The sequence below is a fragment of the Anser cygnoides genome, chromosome 17, assembly GCF_040182565.1.
Source record: "Anser cygnoides isolate HZ-2024a breed goose chromosome 17, Taihu_goose_T2T_genome, whole genome shotgun sequence".
NCBI classification, from domain to species: Eukaryota; Metazoa; Chordata; class Aves; order Anseriformes; family Anatidae; genus Anser; species Anser cygnoides.
Window position 1 is genome coordinate 9,805,283 of NC_089889.1, and position 18,897 is coordinate 9,824,179.

General features: G+C 65.9%; 3 protein-coding genes across 9 annotated transcripts; 1 reads left to right on the top strand and 2 right to left on the bottom strand.

Annotated features, from left to right (window-relative positions):
- Positions 1-207: 207 nt before the first annotated feature.
- Positions 208-3,053, top strand: LOC106031434 (somatomedin-B and thrombospondin type-1 domain-containing protein-like). The gene is made up of 5 exons (XM_048063921.2): positions 208-948; positions 1,686-1,868; positions 1,965-2,055; positions 2,417-2,590; positions 2,708-3,053. Exons 1-5 carry the CDS (start codon positions 750-752, stop codon positions 2,811-2,813), a joined length of 753 nt encoding a protein of 250 aa, XP_047919878.2. The 5' UTR covers positions 208-749; the 3' UTR covers positions 2,814-3,053.
- Positions 3,054-3,428: 375 nt separating this feature from the next.
- LOC125182788 (myb-related transcription factor, partner of profilin-like) lies at positions 3,429-5,592 on the bottom strand. 2 transcript variants are annotated; one of them, XM_048063917.2, is made up of 2 exons: positions 4,524-5,592; positions 3,429-3,911 (listed from the first exon to the last, which is right to left on the bottom strand). In XM_048063917.2, the coding sequence occupies exons 1-2, from the start codon at positions 5,346-5,348 to the stop codon at positions 3,615-3,617; spliced, it is 1,122 nt and encodes a 373-aa protein (XP_047919874.2). In that variant the 5' UTR covers positions 5,349-5,592; the 3' UTR covers positions 3,429-3,614. The 2 variants fall into 2 exon arrangements, with proteins under 2 accessions (XP_047919874.2, XP_047919875.2); XM_048063918.2 differs by having other exon boundaries at positions 4,529-5,590.
- Positions 5,593-5,885: 293 nt separating this feature from the next.
- Positions 5,886-17,719, bottom strand: LOC106031435 (tRNA (32-2'-O)-methyltransferase regulator THADA-like). Of its 6 annotated transcripts, none has more exons than XM_066978853.1 (31): positions 17,565-17,719; positions 17,019-17,196; positions 16,796-16,882; positions 16,434-16,461; positions 16,191-16,339; positions 15,951-16,073; positions 15,626-15,746; positions 15,214-15,365; positions 14,849-14,933; positions 14,507-14,643; positions 13,942-14,139; positions 13,149-13,830; positions 12,914-13,066; positions 12,718-12,827; positions 12,480-12,640; positions 12,113-12,279; positions 11,793-11,969; positions 11,459-11,601; positions 10,762-10,905; positions 10,520-10,624; positions 10,163-10,363; positions 9,736-9,886; positions 9,271-9,496; positions 8,934-9,170; positions 8,626-8,851; positions 8,272-8,478; positions 7,795-8,033; positions 7,427-7,609; positions 7,041-7,307; positions 6,696-6,901; positions 5,886-6,569 (listed from the first exon to the last, which is right to left on the bottom strand). In XM_066978853.1, the coding sequence occupies exons 1-31, from the start codon at positions 17,675-17,677 to the stop codon at positions 6,298-6,300; spliced, it is 5,628 nt and encodes a 1,875-aa protein (XP_066834954.1). In that variant the 5' UTR covers positions 17,678-17,719; the 3' UTR covers positions 5,886-6,297. The 6 variants fall into 6 exon arrangements, with proteins under 6 accessions (XP_066834954.1, XP_066834953.1, XP_066834952.1 ...); XM_066978852.1 differs by having other exon boundaries at positions 15,214-15,368; XM_066978851.1 differs by having other exon boundaries at positions 14,849-14,972; positions 15,214-15,368.
- Between the last annotated feature and the right edge of the window lie 1,178 nt (positions 17,720-18,897).

An 18,897-nucleotide genomic window follows, 5' to 3' on the forward strand; every position in this document is an offset into this window, starting at 1 on the left:
CGTGGGGCAGCCCTGGCGCTGCGGGTCCGTGGGTGCATGCAGGACGCGTGCCGTGCTGTCCCCGCGGTGCTGCGGTACGTGGGGGCTGCTGCCAGCCCTTCTGGGCTGCTTCCTGCGGAGCCCAGCTGCCCCTCACCGCACGGATGGGGCTTGGCGGCGGCGTTGGTCGGGTCCTAGCCACACTGGGGGTACCCAGGGCACTGGGTGGAGTGGGTGCCGTGCTGCACCCCAGATCTCCTGGGTCTTGTGCTGGGCTGTGAGATAAATCCCCAGGGCATCGCTGCTCTGCCTCCCCCAGCCAAGGAAAGCCCCGAACCCTGCCGGGAGCTTTCTGCAAGCGAGGGGGCGATGCCTGGGGATGTTGGCGCTGCTTTTGCCCAGGGTGTGCAGGTACCCGAGATCCCAGGGGTGGCAGGGAGCCCAGCAGGGTGGCAGCGTGATGGTCACGGGGCTGTGCCAGCACCTCAGCGTGGCTGGGGGCTTCATCGGTGCTGGGCTGGGGGCTGCGGGAGGGGAGCGGAGCTGTAGCAAGCCCTTCCTTCCCTTTGCTTTGCATTACCCCTGTTGGGGCTGGGGCTTGTGCCGTGGCATCCTCGCACCCGCCCGTGCAGTTCGGAGCCGGGGCGCTGGAGCAGAACGAAACGTGTTTGATCCCTGCGTCCAGCCGAGGGGCGGCGCAGCCCAGCTCCCCCCCCCCCCCGGGGGGGACAGGCAGCCCCACGCTGGGGACAGGGACACTGCGGGGCGGCATGCGAGGGCTGCTGCTGTGTGGGGGGTGGCTGCTGGCCGCCAGCTACGTGCTGGGCGGCTGCCGGCACCGCTGCTGCCCGGGCAGGAACAACGCCTGCTGGGCTCCAGGTGCCCACCGGGCTCGCTGCTACTGCGACTCCTACTGCGAGAGGACAGGCGACTGCTGCCAGGACTACCAGGCCTCGTGCCGCCGCGCCGGTGAGTGTCGGGATGGGGAGAGCGGGTCAGGATCGGCCCCTTGGCAGCAGGCTCGTGGGGCTGGTCTCAGGTGCAGCTCGGGCTGGCCCCAGGCTGGCAGGGGATGGGTGATGCCTCTCGTTAGCACAGCTGGTAACGATGGCTGCCAGCAGAGCAGCTGCCAGCAGGTAGCCCTTGGTGGGGACAGCGGCAAGGAGCCCCCAGCCCCGGCAGCTGTGCGTGCTGGCAGGTTTTTGCTATTGGAGCAGCATCCTGTTTTCCGCTTTTTCCCCACTGTGGCGTTCTGGCCGCTCCCCGTGCAGTGACAGAGCCTGCAGTCTGCAGCCGAAAATAACAGGACGATGGCAGCGCTGCCCTCGCAACGCTCACGGCGACCCTTTGGGACAGCAGCACCGGTGGGAGCAGCATGCCTGCCGCCGCTGCACGGGGACACAGGACCCGGGGCTGGGGCCGTGTTGGGGATGCGCAGAGCTGAGGGACGCAGCCCCGGGACAATCGCACCCGTCAGCCCTCCCTAATCTCCGCGGAGATTAGCAGGGTCCCAGCTCAGCTCGATGCAGCGGCATGAGAATAAAAGCCTCCGGAAGCGGCGCACAATGCTGCTGGGCTGGGGGATGAGCCTCGGGGGGGGGTCCCGGCTCTCCCCTCTGCACAGCTTCTCCCCTTTGTCCTTTATACTATTTAAGCTCTTTTTCCCCTCTTTTCCCTCCCCTCTGCTCCTCCGCCATGCCCTGCAGCGGTGGGCTGCGTGGTGGGACCCTGGGGGCCCTGGAGCAGCTGCAGCTCCCCGTGCGGGGTCGGCAGCAAGGACCGCAGCCGCCAGGTCACCGTCCCGCCCCGGCACGGCGGGGAGCCCTGTCCCGACCTCAAGCAGCGCCGCGGGTGCCTGGGGGATGACCCGGCCTGTGGGGCCGCCAGAGGTAACGTGTCCCCCCCCCCCCCCCGACCCACGTGCCATTTTGCTTGTCCCCACTGCCCGTGAAGTGGCTGTGACCCCACTGCTGCTTCCGTGCCAGGGGTGGCCAAGGTGCTCCCTGACTCCTTCGGCCTGGACTTCAGGGATCCCTGGAGAAGAGCTGGGCTGCAGAGGCCGGAGGAGCCACCCAGGTAGGTGCGGAGCAGCGTCCTGGTGGCCCCTCAGCACCCCCCTCCCCAAACCATGGCCCCTTTCCACAACCCCTCCAAACCTACGGACCCTGTGCATCCTGCTTGGAGCTGTGACCTCTGTGCACGCTCCCTGCACCCAAAACCTGGCCCCTTTGCAGCACTCAAAACCCCACGGCCCCTTTACAGCCCCCAAAACCTATAGCCCCTTTGCAAAAAGCCCTCCCAAAACCCTACTGCCCTTCCCACCCCCTGCACAACCACGACACCTAGACACCCCCCACCTCCCCACCGAGAAAACCCTGCAGCATCCCCCCCGCCCTCCAACCAATGTTATTTCTCCCATCTCCCCCCTCCCTGCCAGCTCCCCCCTCCCCAGCTCCTGCGGCTTTTTCCGCCTGACGCAGGTGGCGGCCGCCTGCCGGGGGCAGCCCTGGAGCCGCCGGCTGCAGCGGGACAGGCGGGTGTGCGTCCAGTGCTGGGGGGACGCGCTCCACGGGCACCCCCGCTGCGATGGGCACGGGCTGCAAGGAGCCAGGTAGGTGGCACTATGCCTCCCCGAGGGGCAGCCCCCCCTAAAAACCTGAGAGCAGCTCCCACAGCACCTCGCTTTGGTTTTCACAGCACGGCAACGCGTGCCCGATTTGCCTTCCAGGACGTTCTGGGTGGCCGCCTCCGTGGCGGGGTGTCAGGGCTCCTGGGTGCGGGAGGCGCTGCAGGATGGCTGCACCTGCCCCTCGCCAGCACTCGTCTTTGTGTAGCCCATCCCCCGGGAAGGTGAGCTGAAATTCCCCTCCCTTCTGATTTGAAAAAGCGGGGAAATGAAATAGAAACGTCCCCGTCCTGCTTTAATTTCAGCCCTCCGCAAGCTTGCTGCCTGCCTGCGGTGACGGGAGGCAGCTCCTTTGCGATTTCCACTACTAAAAAACGAGGGAACTGCTCAGTCCTCAGCCGAGTGACTAACACTGGAAGAACGGAGGCTGAATCCAGCAGGAGGTGGGAGGACAAGGCAGCGCTGTCCTGCTCCGCTGTGACACCAGCAGCAGAAACAAGCCCCCGAGCAGGCGTTTGGTGGCACGCAGGGAGGAAGGCAGCGTGCTTCCACCTGGACCACCGCGGTTTTGGGGCATCGTTAACGTGACTGCAGCGAAACGTCAAGGGCATCTCGGCTGCTGAGTGTGGTTTGTGGAGCGAAATTAAAGCTAGGCGTGGAAAGCAAGGCGAGGCTCTGGCGATGCCGTTTGCACGGGACGCTGTCCCCGCAGGGCTGCCCACGCTCACCGCCCGCCACGTGCCGGCCCGCAGCCGCTCCCCTTCCCGTCCCCCTACCTGCAGGACCCCCACCACATCCCTGCCCTACACACGGCACCGGGTGCTCATCCCACAGAGCTCGCCTTTATTCAGCCACATGTGCCTGCAGGGACCGGTGGGCCCCGTGCCAACGCCCAGGGTGCGCCGAAATGTCCCGTATCCCCCGGGAGAACAGGCTGGTGGATCGTGGCTGTGGGACAGGGCTCCCAGAGGAACCATCCCCACCCCGTAGCAGGCAGGGGCTAAAGGTATCACAGTGCCCATTGCCAGACGAGCAGCTTGTCCCCGTCCCCACCGTGGGGGCAGCTGCCCCGCACCGCCCCAGTGCCCACAGCACCCTCACGTGCCCAGCTCCCTGCGGAGTTTGATGATTTCCAGGAGGAGCTTCTCCTTCTCCAGCAGGATCTTCTCCTTCTGCAGCTGCAGGGTCTCCTTCTGCAGCTCCAGGATCTCCGTGTGCAGCCGGCTCTGCTTCTCCGACACCTCCCGGGCTGTGTGGCTGCAGCCCTGCGGCCCCAGCAGGGGCTCGGCCGGTGCCGTCGAGCTGCCTGCACAGAGCAAAGGAAGGAGTTAGAGCAGGAGAGGGATGCAGAGCCAGGGCAGTCGCTGCCTCCTGTGCAGTGCCCTTTCCATCGCTGAGGTGAGCTGGGCTGTCTGCAGTGGGGATGGAGACACAGCCGTGGGCTGGGGACAGGTCAGGGGTGCTGTGTGCAGCCCCCGTGGGCCTCCAAAAGCTCAAACCTGCAGGATTCAGCCTGTCCCGGGGTACCTCTGCATGCTGCAGTGACGGGTCCGGGGGGAGCAGGGCAGGATGTGACCCCTGTGTCTGCACAGACGTGGCACTGGCAGGGGGAGAGACTGGGCCCCTCTCTTGGGAAAAGGCAGATTTTGGACAGATTGGCCATGGCAGAGGAGGAGACCCCAACAAACAGCTGCAGCATCACTCACCAGCACAGCCACCTGAGCTGGCAGCCAGCCCGGCTGCAGAACAGCCCTGCAGTTCAGGTGGGTTTGGGGAGCTCACCCTGATGGGGCTGGGGCCGAGCATCGCAGCGGCTTCAGAAACGGGGCCGGGAGCCTCAGCATGGGGCTGGCTGACCCTGTGTGGGATCGGGTGGGCACGGGGGAAGAGGCAGAAGGTTAGGCAGAAAGATGGGCACCTCACCGTTCTCCTGGGAGGGCGGGGGGCCGGGGCTGTCCCCGCTCTGCGCTGCTGGGCTCGCCGTCACGCCGAGGCACGGCCACGCCAGCGCCGGGCTCAGCGGGCACTTGATCCGGGGAGGGTCGGGGGGGCTGGACGGCAGCACCGGGGCCGTGCCCTGCAGCGAGGCAGGACCGGGGGCTGCCATGCCGGGGGGCAGCAGTCTCTTCTCCACGCCGGGCTGAGGGCCCGCCGGCAGCAAGCTCTCCTTGGAGTCGGGCTCTGCGCCGGGGGCGCCGAGGAAGCCATCGGGAGCGGGGCCGGGGGTGCCCACGGCGCCGAGCATCCTGCGGGCTGGGGCAGCGGCACCGCTCTGGCCGTGCAGCAGCAAGTCCGGGGCGACCTCCAGCATCCCCCCGGCCACGCAGAGGGGCGCGGGCGGCCCCGGCGGGACCCCGGCCGCCGTCACCCTGAAGGACGACCCCGAGAGCAGCGGGTCCGGCAGCTGCGGGCTGGGCTTGTTGAAGAGGGCGAAGATGTTGTGGAAGAGCTTCTCCTGGGGCCGCTGGCGGAGCAGCGGGTGCTTCTCCATGGCCAGCTCCTTGCGGGCGTCGATGACCATGTTGTGCCACTTCTTGCGGATCTCGTCGGGCGTGCGCTGCACCAGGGGGCTCAGCGAGTTGACGGCGGCCGCGATCTCCTCCCAGGCCCGCTGCCGGTCCAGCGTGTTCTTGTAGCGGCCGCTCTTGGGGATCAGGATGTCCTTGCGCAGGCTGAACTCCTCCAGGATGAGGAATTTCTCCTCCTCGGAGAACTTGATGCGCTTGGGCTTGGCCGCGCTCATGCTGCCCCCGCGGCGGACGGTAAGGGGGCGGCTCGGGGGGCTCCGGGGGGCTCGGGGGGGCCGCGCTGACCCCGACCCCGGCCCCCCCGCTGCCGGCAGCCGCCGGGGGGCACCCAGCGGGGCCGCCCGGTCACCCGGCCGGAGCCGTGCCCGTGGCCGCGGCCGTGCCCGGGGCCGCCCCCGGCCGCCCCCGCCGCTCACCTTCCTCCGGGGCCGCGCCGAGCGCCGCGGGAAGCGGATGTGGCCGCATCCTGTTCCGCGCCGGGGCGGGGCCGGTACCGGGGCGGAGCGGCGGCAGCGGGAGCCCCGCAGAGCCCCGCAGCGCCCGGGGCCGCCCCCGCTGCGCGCTGCCCCCGGGGGGCGCGGGGCTGGGCCCCGGCACCGACCCCGGCCCCTCCGCTCCGTCCTCGGGCCGCACCCGCGGCTCCCCGCCGCTCTTCCCCCGGTGGCTGCCGCCCTCCGGTGGTCCCCAGCCCCATCCCGGATCCCCCCTTGGTCTCCCCCGAAGAGGGCCACGGAAAGGCTTTGACACCGGGGTGGTTTCAGGCTTCTTTATTTGGGATAAAAGGCACCCAAAAAAAGAGCTAAAAAAAGAGCTAAAAGGCGGTGGATGTCCCGGCAGGGGACCGGGGTGTGTGTCCTGTCCTCCCTGCCGGACCCGGGGGCAGGGAATGCTGCAGGGAGCAGGCACGGCGAGGTGATGCTGTGCTGGTGCCACCGGGATGCAGAGCTACCACCATCCCGTGTGAACCAAAGAGCAAAGACCGGCTCGCTCCCACCACGGGCACGTGCTGCTGCATCCAAAGTGAGCACATCCCGCGTGGCGAGTGGGGTTCCCCGAGTTCCACCACCGAACCTGCTGCCTGGCTGCAGCGAGCACCCAAAAAACGCAGGGACGCAGCAGTGAGAGTCAGAAGCTCAGTGTGATACCACTCCGTGTCTGGAGCCATCAGTCGTTCCCGGGCGGCGATCCCAGCTCCCTCGGTACGTCGCCCTGGCTGGGCGCGGGGGCCAGCCCGTGCTGTGCCAGCAGCCCCTGCACCAGCGCCAGCTCCTGCTCCAGCTCCTGGGCGCCGCAGCCCAGCCCCAGCACGGCCCCGTGGCTCTCGCCCAGCACTCGCAGAGCGTGGGCCACCAGCCTGGCCCTCACCAGCAGCGTGACCAGGGCCGCCCGCAGCTTGGCACAGCCCAGAGCCTTCATCCACCAGCGTGCGACGGCCTCTGTGGAGGGAACAGGTAAAGGCATGGTGAGCACAGCCAGGCTCCACCAGGCAGGGTGGCACTGGGGGTGAGGACACCGGGTTTCCTATCCCGAGGACATCCCAACACTCCCCGGCCCCGCTGTACCTTGGCTCCAGAGGTGCTTGCAGTACTGCAGGTCCTGCAGGACTCCAGGGCCTGCGGCCTCCAGCCAGCGCAGTGTGGAGGCGCGGAGCAGACTGGCATCAGGCACCTTCTCCAGGAGCTGCAGCAGGAAGGGGAGCAGCTGCTGTGCCAGAACGGCCGGCTCCGCAAAAACATTGGGTTCATCCTCCTTGTACAGGCTGGGGGCTCTGGGAGGGAAGCCGAGACACAAGGGAAGCCTTGGGGGCTGCCTAATGCTCCCCAATGCTCAGGCACCCGCGCTGCCTCTCCCTGACCCTTGGGGTGGCTCTGCCCACCACCCTTTTGGCCTCTTATCTGCGCACTCACTTGTTGGCCTCCAGCTCCTCCACGATGCCCCTGAGGTCGAGGACGGGCAGGTGCTGCAGCAGAGAGCTGAAGGTCTCTGGGTGATGCCCGAACTCCCGCGGGAGGAGCTGCAGGAGGCCCAGCAGCCCCACGTTGCCCTGCACGAAGACGCAGCCGTCTCCACCCGGCTCCCCTGCGCCGTGCTGCATGAGGCTGGCAAAAGCTGAGGCCTCGTGCCGGACTTCTTGCTCCTCATCTTGCAGGAGGTGAATGCCCACGTTTATCACCCTGGGGAAGGAGGGAAATAAATGTCCCTGCACAACCAGCCCACGCTGCGGGGAAGGCACAGCGCCTGCAGGCAGTGGCATTGCCGTGAGCCTGGCCCCCCAGCACAGCCCAGGACCTACCGCAGCGCCACGGGGATGAGCCAGGGGTGGGCAGCCCCCAGGGACTGCCGCAGCACTTCCATGCCCGCTGTCTGCAGGGAACACGCAGCTGCCAGCCGCAGCACCTCAGCTGACACCGACCGGCTGCACGCCTCCAGCGCCGCGCACCACCGCCACACCAGAGGGCTGTCCTCGTCCCCAAACCTGTCAGAGGGCAGGGGAGTGAGGTCAAGCACACCTCCCAGCTCCATCGGGGGCACCAAAGGCTGCCGACTGCCTCGAGATTGCAAGATCCAGGCACAAAGCAGTCGTGAGCCATGGCTCTGTTTCCACCAAGGGCTAAGAAAAATGTCCTTGAAGATTCAGCCCTGGATGCGGCACAGACCTACCCGAGGGTGAGCAGCAGGCTGGCAGCACACAGAGCCTGGAAGAAGAGGTCTGGTCCAGGATGCTCCGTCTCCATCATGAGGAGCAGCATTTCCACGCATGCTGAGGAGGAGCCCTGGAGCTTAGGGGAAGCTTCCGGGGACCAAGACGAGAGGTTTCTGCAAAGATGCATCAAAGCCTCAAGGTACAATTTCAGGAACTCTTTGTTCCTCCTGTCTCGCAGCACAGACTGTAAGTTCTCCTAGTCAACAACGGGAAAGAAGGTACATGGTTAATGCCCCTGAGAGCACGGGACCATGCAGCCATCTGCAAATCCATCAGAAAGGCTTCACGTCAGCCTGAGCAACATGCTCTGGACCTGTGCCTCCTCCCAGAGATGGCACTGGGGGACAGGAGCACCGGGGACCACTCAGTGAGCACCCATCTGTGTGGTGCTGTGCATCAGTGCTCCACTTTGCGACTTTTGAGCCTCATCTTACCAGCAGCGTCAGCTGGAGAGCCTTCTCCAACTCCTTGCACTCTTCTCCCTCCCCTTCGATCACCCAGCTGAAGATGGCAAGCTGGACGTCGGGATTTGGCTGCCGGAGAAGTGAGCAAACAGCGCCGATCCTCTCACTGTCGGCCAGCCGGGCGGCCTCGCTGCATGCGAAGCGGGCCATGGTTTGGTGGAGGACAGCTGAGCCCACCTGCAGGGAAACCAGGATCCACTTCCAGCGCTCAGCCTCGAGTTGGGTGCGTGTTTGTGGGCATGGAGAGAGCAGGATGGGTCCCCACTCCCATGCCTGAGCTTCACAGAAGGGCGCAGCTGTGACGTCCCCAGTAGGGAGCAGTACCTGCAGCTCAGCACACTGCGGCTCCTTCCCCAGCGTGAGGCCTCCCAGCTCAGTGCTGATGGCTTCTCGGATGCTCTGTGCGAAGCCAGGGCTGAGGGAGGCGGGCAGGAGGGCGAGGACCTGCAGGAAGGCAGCGCGGACGAGCGGACAGCGCTGGGTGGGGGTGAACAGCCAGCCCCGGGCCTCCAGCTGCAGAGCCACAGGGCGCAGCGCCTCGGCCGGCAGCCTGCGGGGGGGACAAGCATGCCTCAACGCGGCATCCAGCCAAAAAGGTGCTGGAGCTGTAGGGATGGTGCAAAGCCACTCACCCATCGGATCCTGGGGCGGGGGCCAGCAGCGCCTGCATCTGCAGCAGGTGCCCGTGCAGGGCGTTGTGCGAGCGGACCCCTCCGGGCGCGGGGAGCTGTTGGGCCAGCCGCAGGAGGAGCGCCGGGCGCCGGGGCGGTGGGACGACGGGCACCAGTGCCTTGGCAGCCATGGCTCGCACGGCGTAGATGGGGCTCGCTGCCAGCCCCAGCAGCGGCTCCAGGAAGCGAGCAGAGGGGCTGTGAAGCAAAAAGGGCACAGCGTGGTGATGCACCCTCACGGCGAGCCCTCGCTCTGGGGCAGAGCATCCCCACCGCCACCCCGTCCGCTCCGTCCTACCTGTCGGGGCCATCGGGGCCAGGCTGCAGCTGGGCCAGGAGCGTGAGGACGGCGTGGAGTGCGGGGCGCAGGCGGGCCCCCCCCGTTGTGGCCGCCCCCAGCTCGGCCAGCAGCACGGCGCCCAGCTGCGGGTGCTGCCCGAGGAAGGCGGGCAGGCTCAGCCCCTCCGCGGGGCAGCCCTCGGCGCGGCTCCGCTTCTGGCCCAGCAGCCGGCTGGTGAGAGCGCCTGCGGGGACGGGGCAGAAAGCAGAGTCAGGCCCCATCCCCCTGCCTGCCCTCAGCACTGGACCCCTGGGGGCTGATTAAACATCCCTCAAGGGCTGTGCCAAGATGCAGCACTGGGGCTTGCTGGACACCAGCACGTCCCCACTGTGCTGTGGGGTGCAGATCTGGCTCCTGTTCCCCCAGCACTGCCCTTTTAGCTAGCAAGGACAGAAGGCACACAGCACAGGCTCAGGTACTCACTGAAGAGCTGGATGGCCGCGTTCCTCATGGCCCAGCAAGGCGAACCCAGGCCCTGCAGTGCCAGGGCCACCATTGGCGTGGTGTGCCGCAGCAGCGCGCTGCCCAGCCCTGCTCCACGGACCAGCGTCTGCAGCACGTGCAGGGCACACACCTGTGGAGAGCACGCAGAGCTCAGCTGTGCTGTGCCAAGCACCAGGATGCAAACCAAAGATGCTCAGAAGAGAGCAGGGAGCCAAGGGGCCATCAGCTCCTGGGCTCCCGGGATGAGCAGCACAGCCAAGGCTGAGGCTTTGGCTCACCCTGAGGTCTCTGTGCTAATGCAGCCTCGTGTGGGGTACCCAACACAGATCCTTTTGGGGAGCCTCCTGCAGATCACCCTGTCCCCAAGCCAGCTGTAACAGTGAGGTTTGGTGCCTGCTGCCCTTACCTGAGGGAGGTCGAGGGTCTGGTCCCAGTCCTGTGGCAGGGCCGTGGAGGCCAAGGCCAGCAGGGTCTGGATGCAGCGGGTCAGGAGCGGCCGGGCCTGGGCTGGGTTTTCCCCACTGACGATGCACAGGAAGAGCATGGGGAAGCCGGCAGCACGGCGCGTTATCGAGCTGCTCCGGGGTCCGCTCAGTGCTTCTAACCCCTGAGAAACAAAACGCATCCAGACCCCGCTGGAAACCTGCAAGCCGGAGCCTGCAGTTGCCCTGCAGGGGAGAGGACCAGCAGCCAACACCAGGACTGCAGGGACACAGACACAGCCCTGGGGACGAGGGAACATGGGGAAGAACAAGCACAGCACCTGGTCCAGCATGGTCCGTGGGATCGCCTGCAGCTCCGTGTCGGGGTGGTTCAGCAGAGCAGCACAAAACTTGGTGAAGCCCATGCTGCAGCCCTCCACTGCTCCCTAAGGCAGAGCAGCGTCAGCGCTCCCCGTGCTCCCACCCTCCCACAGCCCCTCTGAAACCTCTGCTCGGGGCTGATGGATGGGTCTGGAGGGGCAGGAGAGGGGCCGAGGCCCCCCCAGGCGAGACACGCTCTTACCCAGTGCCGGCACCTCAGCAGGACCTCCTGGAAGACCCTCGCGGCCGTCTGTAAGTTGGCAAGTGTTAGGAGGGGCCCCGCTCCTGCGGGCAGCACCGGCAACAGCAGCAGCTCAGCCAGGCCTCCCAGCAGCAGCCCAATTTCCTGGGGAAGAGGCGAGAGGTTAGAGGAAAGGCAGTGGTGCTGCCCAGCATGGCTGTCCTGCCCCACATTCGCTGTGACAGGGGTGCCTGGCAAGCACTGCTGTCACCCCAGGGCTCACGGTGCTGTCAGCTCAGCCCACAACTGCTTTGAGCACACAGCATCTGCAGCACGGCGTTTCCTCAGCCTGCTGCAAGCCCTGCGTGGCAGAGATGTCGTTTTTGCAGCCAGCCACCAGGCAGGCTCTGGGGGAGAGGCTGTGATGGGCGGCTGTCGGAAAGGAGCTGTGATGGGCAGCTGTCGGAAAGGAGCTGTGATGGGCAGCTGTCAGAGCAGCCCGGCTGCGAGCAGGGGCAGCCCGGCTCCCGCACAGCTGGGGTCCATCAGCGCTGGGAAAGCAGCTGGGTTACAAAAGGGCAGGAGGGTCCTTTTGGAGCAGGGGGGGCTGCAACAGCCCCCAGGTAAGGGCAGTGCTTGCCCTGCCTGCCCCCAGGGAGGGGACAAACCCAGCTGCTGGGTCGGGCTGTGCAGTGGGTGCTGCCACACCTGCTCCTACCTTCACCGACACCCAGCAGCAGGTCAGGATCAGGCTGTGCTCCTCTGACAGCAGGACTGAGTCCTCCTCCTCCTGCTGCCCCTTCCCCAGCGTGATGAGGGAGCCGATCGCATTCCCCATGTCCGCAAACGATGGGGCGGCTGCTGCGAAGAGGAGAAGCAGCGAGCAGGGTGAGGAAGGGGCAGTGAGCCCAAAGCAAGAGTGTCCCCTGCAGCGTGGAGGGCTGCTGGGGCCAGAGCTTTTGTGGGAGCTTCTGGAGCTCACGGCTGGACCAAGGCCGCTGTGACGAAGGAGTGGGTGGCTCCCAGGGCTGCTTCCCCTGGGACCTGCTTACCTTGCTCGTCAGCACCAGGGCTCTGCAGAGCACCCAGCAGGAGGGAGGTGATGTCCCTCACAGTGGTCACGAGGCTGGTGAGGAACTCCTGCCAGCTCTGCGCCGACTCTGCTGCCCGCATGGAGGCAGCCACCTCTGGCACCTGCAGCAGGCACCTCCGCAGGGCTGCGATCACACCTGCACAAATGCCCAACCCATGTTACAGCACCGCTCAGCACCATCCCAGCCCCCCTGCTGAGATATCTCCCCAAAATGAGATGCGTGGATGGAGGGCACACACCGAGCCGCGGCCTCTCTCCTCCAGCAGCCCGGGCACGCACCGTGCATTGGTGCCACGGCTGCTGCCCGCAGCAGGTCCTGCCGAGCCGCGGCGTGCTGGGCCTGCAGCATCCGCAGGAGGTGCTGGGCAAAGCACAGGCCGTGGTTTGGTGGTGTCTGGGCTGCTTCAGTCTCCAGGGCCAGGATCTTCACGGTGCTGCCGTCTGACCTGCAGGAAGAGGCAGATGCTGATGGTGCTGTGAGTACAAGAGTTTTCTGCCCAACTTGTGCTGTGCAGACCCCAACCCTCCCCAGCTCCACCACTGCAAGGCTATCTCAAACCCAAGCCATCGCTGGCTGTGGTCAGCCCAGAGGAGACCCTGGCACTGCCAGGGGGCTGCCATGCCATTGCCCACCCCAAGCTCATACTTCTGTAGGATCGTCTTCATCACCACGGCTCCGGCCTCAGCCTCCTGCACACGGGGGCTGCTGAGGGCGTCCTGGGCCAGCTGGAGCAGTGCCGGGGCGAGAGAGGAGGGGAATGCCGCAGGGAAGTAGCGGACGAGCAGCTCCGAGGCCAGGTCTCTGATCTGCCGAGGCAGAAGAGGCAGGGAGTGGGGACAGGGGTGGCAGGAGCAGGGCAGGAGAGGGGGCTGCTGACACCCACCTCGTTGGTGCTGTCCTGCAAACAGCTCAGCAGCGCCAGCAAGTTGGGCCGAGAGAAGAAGTCCCAGCAGCCGCTCTGCCTGGCGTGGCTCAGCAGCGCAGCCATGGTCCCTGCGGGGACAGCGGGTGGTGGGATGGGATGGCTTGGAGCGCCCCGATATCTGCAGGGATGCTCTGAACAGGCTGCCCCTACTCACGCGGGGGCTGGCCCTTCTTCCTCTCGGGGCTCCAGGTGTCTGTGCAGGTCTCCAGAATGGCAGCCAGGAGGAGCAGAGCCGTCTTCTTCCTCTGGTAGTTGGCCCCGGGGGTCAGTGAGGAGATGCTGAGCTGCAGCAGCCACTCCACAAAGCCTGCGGGGAGAGCATGCAGCGCTGTGGCAGCTGCCTGCAAAGCCCTGGGGGCCACTTACAGGTGCTGCAGCAGCCTCCTCACCTACAGCCTGGTCCGGCTGCCCCGCTTCCTCGCCCCACTCCACAGGCGCCTTCCCTCGCAGCCGGGCCAGCGCGCTGTCCCGCAGCCGCACCAGCGCCTTCCTCATGGCCGCCTGCAGCAGCTGCCGGAAGGCGGAGGTGTCCCCGGTGAGGTTGAGGGGCAGGAACTCCCGCAGCAGCTGCTCCTCGGTGCCCGACAGGGCCTGCCCACTGCTGGGGCTGCAGCACAGGAGGCCCAGCGCCGCCAGCCGCACGCCCTCCTCGCGGGCCCGCAGGCAGGTGCGGAGCCGTGCCAGCGCCTCGCCCTGCAGGGGCAGGGTCCCCGCGATGCTTTTCTGCGCCCGCAGCAGCGACACCCAGGCCCGGAGCGCGGCCGCATCCTGGCCATCAAATTGGGCAGCCAGCAGTGCGTGGGTGGCTGGGAGCTGCCGCAGCGTCCAGACAAGGAGGTGGTTGGCAGCGTTGCTCTGCAGGATGGGCAGGGGCGAGCGCAGTGCCTGGCACAGCAGGGGCAGCCAGCGCCGTGCCCACCTCTCAGCCAGGGCCTCCTCTGTGCCCCCTGGTCCCTCGGAGCGCTGCTGCCGCACCAGCGCCCTGTAGAGCTCGGTGGCCACGGGGCACAGGTGGTTGGTGGCCAAGCAGCTCAGGAGGTGCTGTGGTAGGTCCGGGTATGTGTCCAGCACCTGAGGGAAAGGCCGGTGATGGCTGTGCTGAGGGATGTCCCGTCTGCCACCTCCACACCCTGCCCTGCCAGCTTAAAGGCTCCGTACAGCAGGGGCCTCCACCTTCCCTACCTGCTGGCTGCCCATATAGGGGACGATGGCACACAGGGGCACGTATCTGGCCTTGATCTGCCACGGCATTGAGACCGCCCTCTGCAGCATCCCTTGGTAGAGGGGTCTCTCCTGGTCCTTGAAGTGTTGGCACTCGAGGTCATAAATCTCCAGGAGCAGTCGAAAGGAGCTCTGGATGAACTCAGACACCCCTTCCACCTGCAGGAAAGGATGGCAACCAAGAGAAGTCAGTGTGGTTTCCACCTTCTGTCTTTCTGCTTTAGAAGACTCTTTGCTTTCCTATGGCCACAGACTTTCAGTACTAAGGAGGTGGGCATCACTTCATCCAGGTGGGGACAGCAGGAGATGAGCCAGCAGATGTGGCCCAGGGCTCTTTGGTCAGCTGGGGCTGCCCTGCTGCATGAAGAGGGCGATGCCCAGGGACAGAGCCCTGCTGCAGTGGGGGTACCCCTGTCCCTGCCTGGACAGGGCAGGGCTGTGTATGTGCAGCAGGACAAGCTGAGCTAGTCAAGGAAAGGGCTGTTTCTGGTCATGGTGTTGCTGGGGGTGCACACTCCAGCCTTACCGGGGTCTCGGCGTTGTCCCACAGGAGCTGGGTGAGCTGCTGGAGCAGCTCGGTGTCCTCTGCCAGGATGCGGCCCCCCCGCAGGCGCCAGAGCTCAGGCAGGTTCTCCTGCAGGCGCCGCAGCCACAGCGCCAGGACTGAAAGCAGAAAAGCAGACACACTGATGCAGCTGCCACGTGTGCCAGAGCCCACCCAGGCTGGGGAGCCAGGCACAAGGGGAGCACTTCCCCACCAGCCCACACAGATGTACAGCAGCCAGGGAGGTTCGTATTTGGTAGGCTGGAGCAGGTGTTAACAGCCTTAGCAGCAGTCTTCTGCCATGGCAGGGTCACGGTCCCTTACCTTGGAAGCAGTAGTAATGGCAGTCCTTCTGCTCCTTGTTCAGGGCATGCACAGCGGGGAAGAGCACGTCCACCAGCAGGCACGCCTGCAGAACACAGCCCATCAGCGAGTGGGTAGGTGCAGGCTTTTGGGGTAAGAAAACCCCGTCACAGGACAGAAGACTGCGGCACTGCTCTGCTGTTCCAGCAGCTCAGTGTGAGCTTTCTGTGCTGGTTTGGGAGATCAGCCCCAGGTTCAGGCTGTGTAAGGTGGTGTGGGCTGGCTACATCGGGAGGGGGTTTACCCCAAACACCCACTGGTGGCTGCCAAAGCAGAGCCGGGCGAGGGGCTCTGAACCCCGGGGTGCTGGGTGCGAGCTCTCCTACCTGTTGTGTGAGGCTGTCCAGCTGGCAGCTGAGGATGTCCCCCTTGCAGCACGTCAGCAGGCCTCTGCTCAGCACCAGCCTCTCCAGCCTGGCTGGATCCAAGACGCTGGGGTTTTCTACCACCAGCTCCCCAAACCTCAGCTCCCCCGCACCTGCTTGGAAATGGCTGTGTTAACTGAGAGAAAGACCCAAACCCAATTATTTATCCACGACTAAACTGCCCTGGCTGGCCTGCCTCATCCCAGAGTGACCGTGGCACATGGGGCTCCTGCACCACAGGAGGGGGACACAGCAGCAGTCTGGCTTTGACTGCCAGTGAGTGGCATTGTCCCCTCCATCCCCTCTTGCCCAGCACGCCTGTCCCTGCTGCCCCCCTGGTGAGGTGGTTCCCAGCTCAGGGATGAGCACACACCTTGGTCAGTTAGCTGGAAGAGGGCCAGTGCAGCGCTGGCCCCGCTCTGGGGCTGTGGGGCTGTGTTCACCAGCATGCTCAGCGCAGTGCCCGCCAGCAGCTGCGTGTCCTTGTTCGGGGCCTGGGCTCACAAGGGGAGGGAAAGGCACAGATCAAAACACCACATGAAAAAAAAAACAAGCACAACCCCTGCCTCCATGCCCATGTAACACGTGGCCAACTACAGAGCATCCCCAGACACTGTAGTGTCTCCTCAGGGACAGGTACAGGGAAAGAACCATAGGGGTACAGCACTGTCCCCCAGTGCCACCAGGCTCACACACACCTTCCCTGCCACCACCTCCAGCAGCAGCCCCAGGATGCTCTGCAGGGTTTCACTCTTTGTCGCTGCATTCCACGCCAGAGGGGCCACGTCCTTCGGCAGCGCCTGGAAGAGCTGGAGGCAGGCCTGGAGGACCAGAAGGGAGAGGGTCTGCAGGGATGGCCTCAAGCATCCCTTGTCTCTGAAGAACACGCAAACCCTGACTTCCCCGACCACTCCTTCTCCCCCCGACATGGCTCTTACCTTGACGGCCAGGTAGCCCCAGGTGCCGCTCGGTGCCGGCTGGCTCTGCAGCACCCTGCGCAAGGTGGCGGCCAGGCGCTGCAGCAGTGGGGCCAGGTTCTGCCGCCAGTGGTCCCGGCCCAGACTGCTCTCCTCGATGTACATGCACACTGCGGGTGAGGGGACAGCATCAGTCCCTGTCCCTCCTGGCACCGTGGTGCAGGGGCTGGAAGAAGCCCCTGGGGACAAGGAGCAGGGACTGACCTGCCTGGAGCTCCTCAGGAGACAGCACCTGCGGGGGCAGAAGGACAGGCACCCATCACACCCAGCACAACGGCAGCAGCCGTGGTATGCGGTGTGGGTGTTTTGGGGAGAAGCCTCCAAGCAAAGCCCCCTCAGCTCCCAGTCCCTCCCCTGCAGGAGACTGGCCAGCGGTGAGCTCTGGTGCTGAACCCCGAGGCAGCATGGCTGGATGTGCTGCAGAGCACGGCTGTTCCCTGGCCGCAGACACTCCCTGCCCCGCTGCCTCACACCCCAAAAGCTCCTGTAGCCGGTCCCCATGTGCGATGCTCCCACGTCTGGGGTGTCACAGCACCAGCGCCACCCCACGTGCCGGGTGCTCTCACCTCTCCGTGCGGCGCCAGGCCGGCCAGCAGCGCGCCCACCTCCTGGGACAGCAGGGCCTCCTGGCCCACCGCCAGCTGGGTCACGATCTGCAGAGAGACCCCTGAGTCAGCCACCCACACGGACCCCCGAGGAACCCGAGCTTTGACGTGCTTTTAGGGCAGCTTTGGCTGCTCTGGATCTGCAGCCCGGCGCTTCTCTGCCCGGCGCTGCGTTATTACAGACCTGCTCCAGTTTGTGGAAGGCGCTGGAGCTGCCGCTCGCCTCCAGCTGGAAAGCCAGCACGCAGCGCAGCAGCGGCCGTGCCTCCGCCTCGCCCAGCACCTGCAGCTCCTCGCTCAGCGCCCGCGCCAGCAGCAGGGCCTCCTCCAGGTGCTTGTCCCGGCATCTCTTGGCGGTGCTCCTGCGACGGTACGGGGACAAGCTGGGGCGCCCCGGGCTGGCTCCGCTTGGGCTGGGGGTGCAACGGGGGGGGAGCGCGGGGGGCACCCCAGCTCGCTGGGGGTTACGGCTGCTCCATGGGGGGTGTGGTGGGGGTACCTTGATGCGGCGGGGGGTTGGGCTGGGGATGCCCTGATGCTACGGGAGGTTGGGGTGGGGGTACCCTGTCTCCTTGTGGGGTGGGGGCGCCCCGGTTTGGTGGGGGTGGCCTCGATTTGGAGCGGCGCACTCCGCACTGCACGTCCCAACCCCGCTGCCCGAGCCGGCCCCGCGGCCCCCCGGTTCCCCGTGTCCCCCCGTGTCCCCCCGTGTCCCCCCGAAGCCCCTTACCCGGCGAAGAGCCGGAGGCTGCGCAGGCAGCAGAGCGCGGCCCGGCCCGGCCCGCCGTGCCCCAGCGCCCCGTAGAAGGCGGCGCAGGCCCGCGCCTCCCGCTCGGCCCCCATGGCGCGGCCCCGGCTGCGAGCAGGCCCCGCTCGGCCGCGCCGCAGCCCCCTCTAGCGCCCGCCTGGGGGCCCGCGGCTTCCCCGGGCTGGGGTGGGAGCTTTGGGGTCGGGAGCTTTGGGGTCGGGGGCTTTGGGGTCGGGGGCTTTGGGGTCGGGGGCTTTGGGGTCGGGGGTTTGGGGTCGGGAGCTTTGGGGTCGGGGGCTTTGGGGTCGGGAGCTTTGGGGTCGGGGGTTTGGGGTCGGGAGCTTTGGGGTCGGGAGCTTTGGGGTCGGGAGCTTTGGGGTGGCACAAGTCGGGCGCTTCGGTGCCGTGCTTGTCCCGTGCTTCTCCTCTGCTGGGTTTGTTTTTTTGTTGGGTGTCGCCTTCTTGTTTGTTACCTTTTGGTTGTTTGCGGCTTGGCTTTCCCTTTGCGTTTTGTTTTGTTTCGTTTGTTATTTTGTTATTTTTCCCCAGGTCAGCAAGGAGCCAGCCCTGGGGTTGCCCCGTGGGTGAGCGCTGAGTGGGGCCGGTGCTGTGGCTGCTCCCAGACCCTTGCTCCCAGACCCCTGCTCCCAGACCCCTGCTGAAACCCCCTGGGCTTTCCCGGAGCGATTCCCGCTGAAATCCGCCTTCTCGCCTGCTCTGTCCCTTAGCCACAGCCACCCCTTCATCATGCAAAAAGCGGTGCGTTTGCTTTAAAAATAGAGGTGAGACAGAAGGGTAAGCGTGATCTCACTTCACCTGCCTGCAAGTTTTCGGCCTTAAAACAACAACATCTGGAGCCGTTTCCATAGTCGGTAGAGGAGCAAGCCCTGGAAGGACTGGAGAGGAGCTGGGCAAGGCTGAGGTGCTGCCAGAGGAGGCACTGAGGTGTCCCGCACACCAAGCCCAATGCCTCTGCTTGGCACAGCCACCTCTCCCATCGCGCCACACTGCACCAGACCGACAGAGGATATCATGTCAGTGGCAGCAGGTTCTCGGAGTATAAGCAGGTCGTTTAACATCATCTGTAGATTTTGCCTCCTGCCTGCTCACCACGGTTCCCAAATCACCAGTAGATATGTATGCCAGATCTAACCTGGTCCCCACGCCACCCTCTTGTCACCAGCGAAGGAACTTTCCTTCACAAGGAATGGGATGAGCTCATCTGCTTGCTTCGCCAGGATGCTCTTTGCTGGTTTTGACCCTGCAGGAGTGATTTTTCCTGCTCTGCTTTCTGCGGAGGCACTAAGGAGAGTGA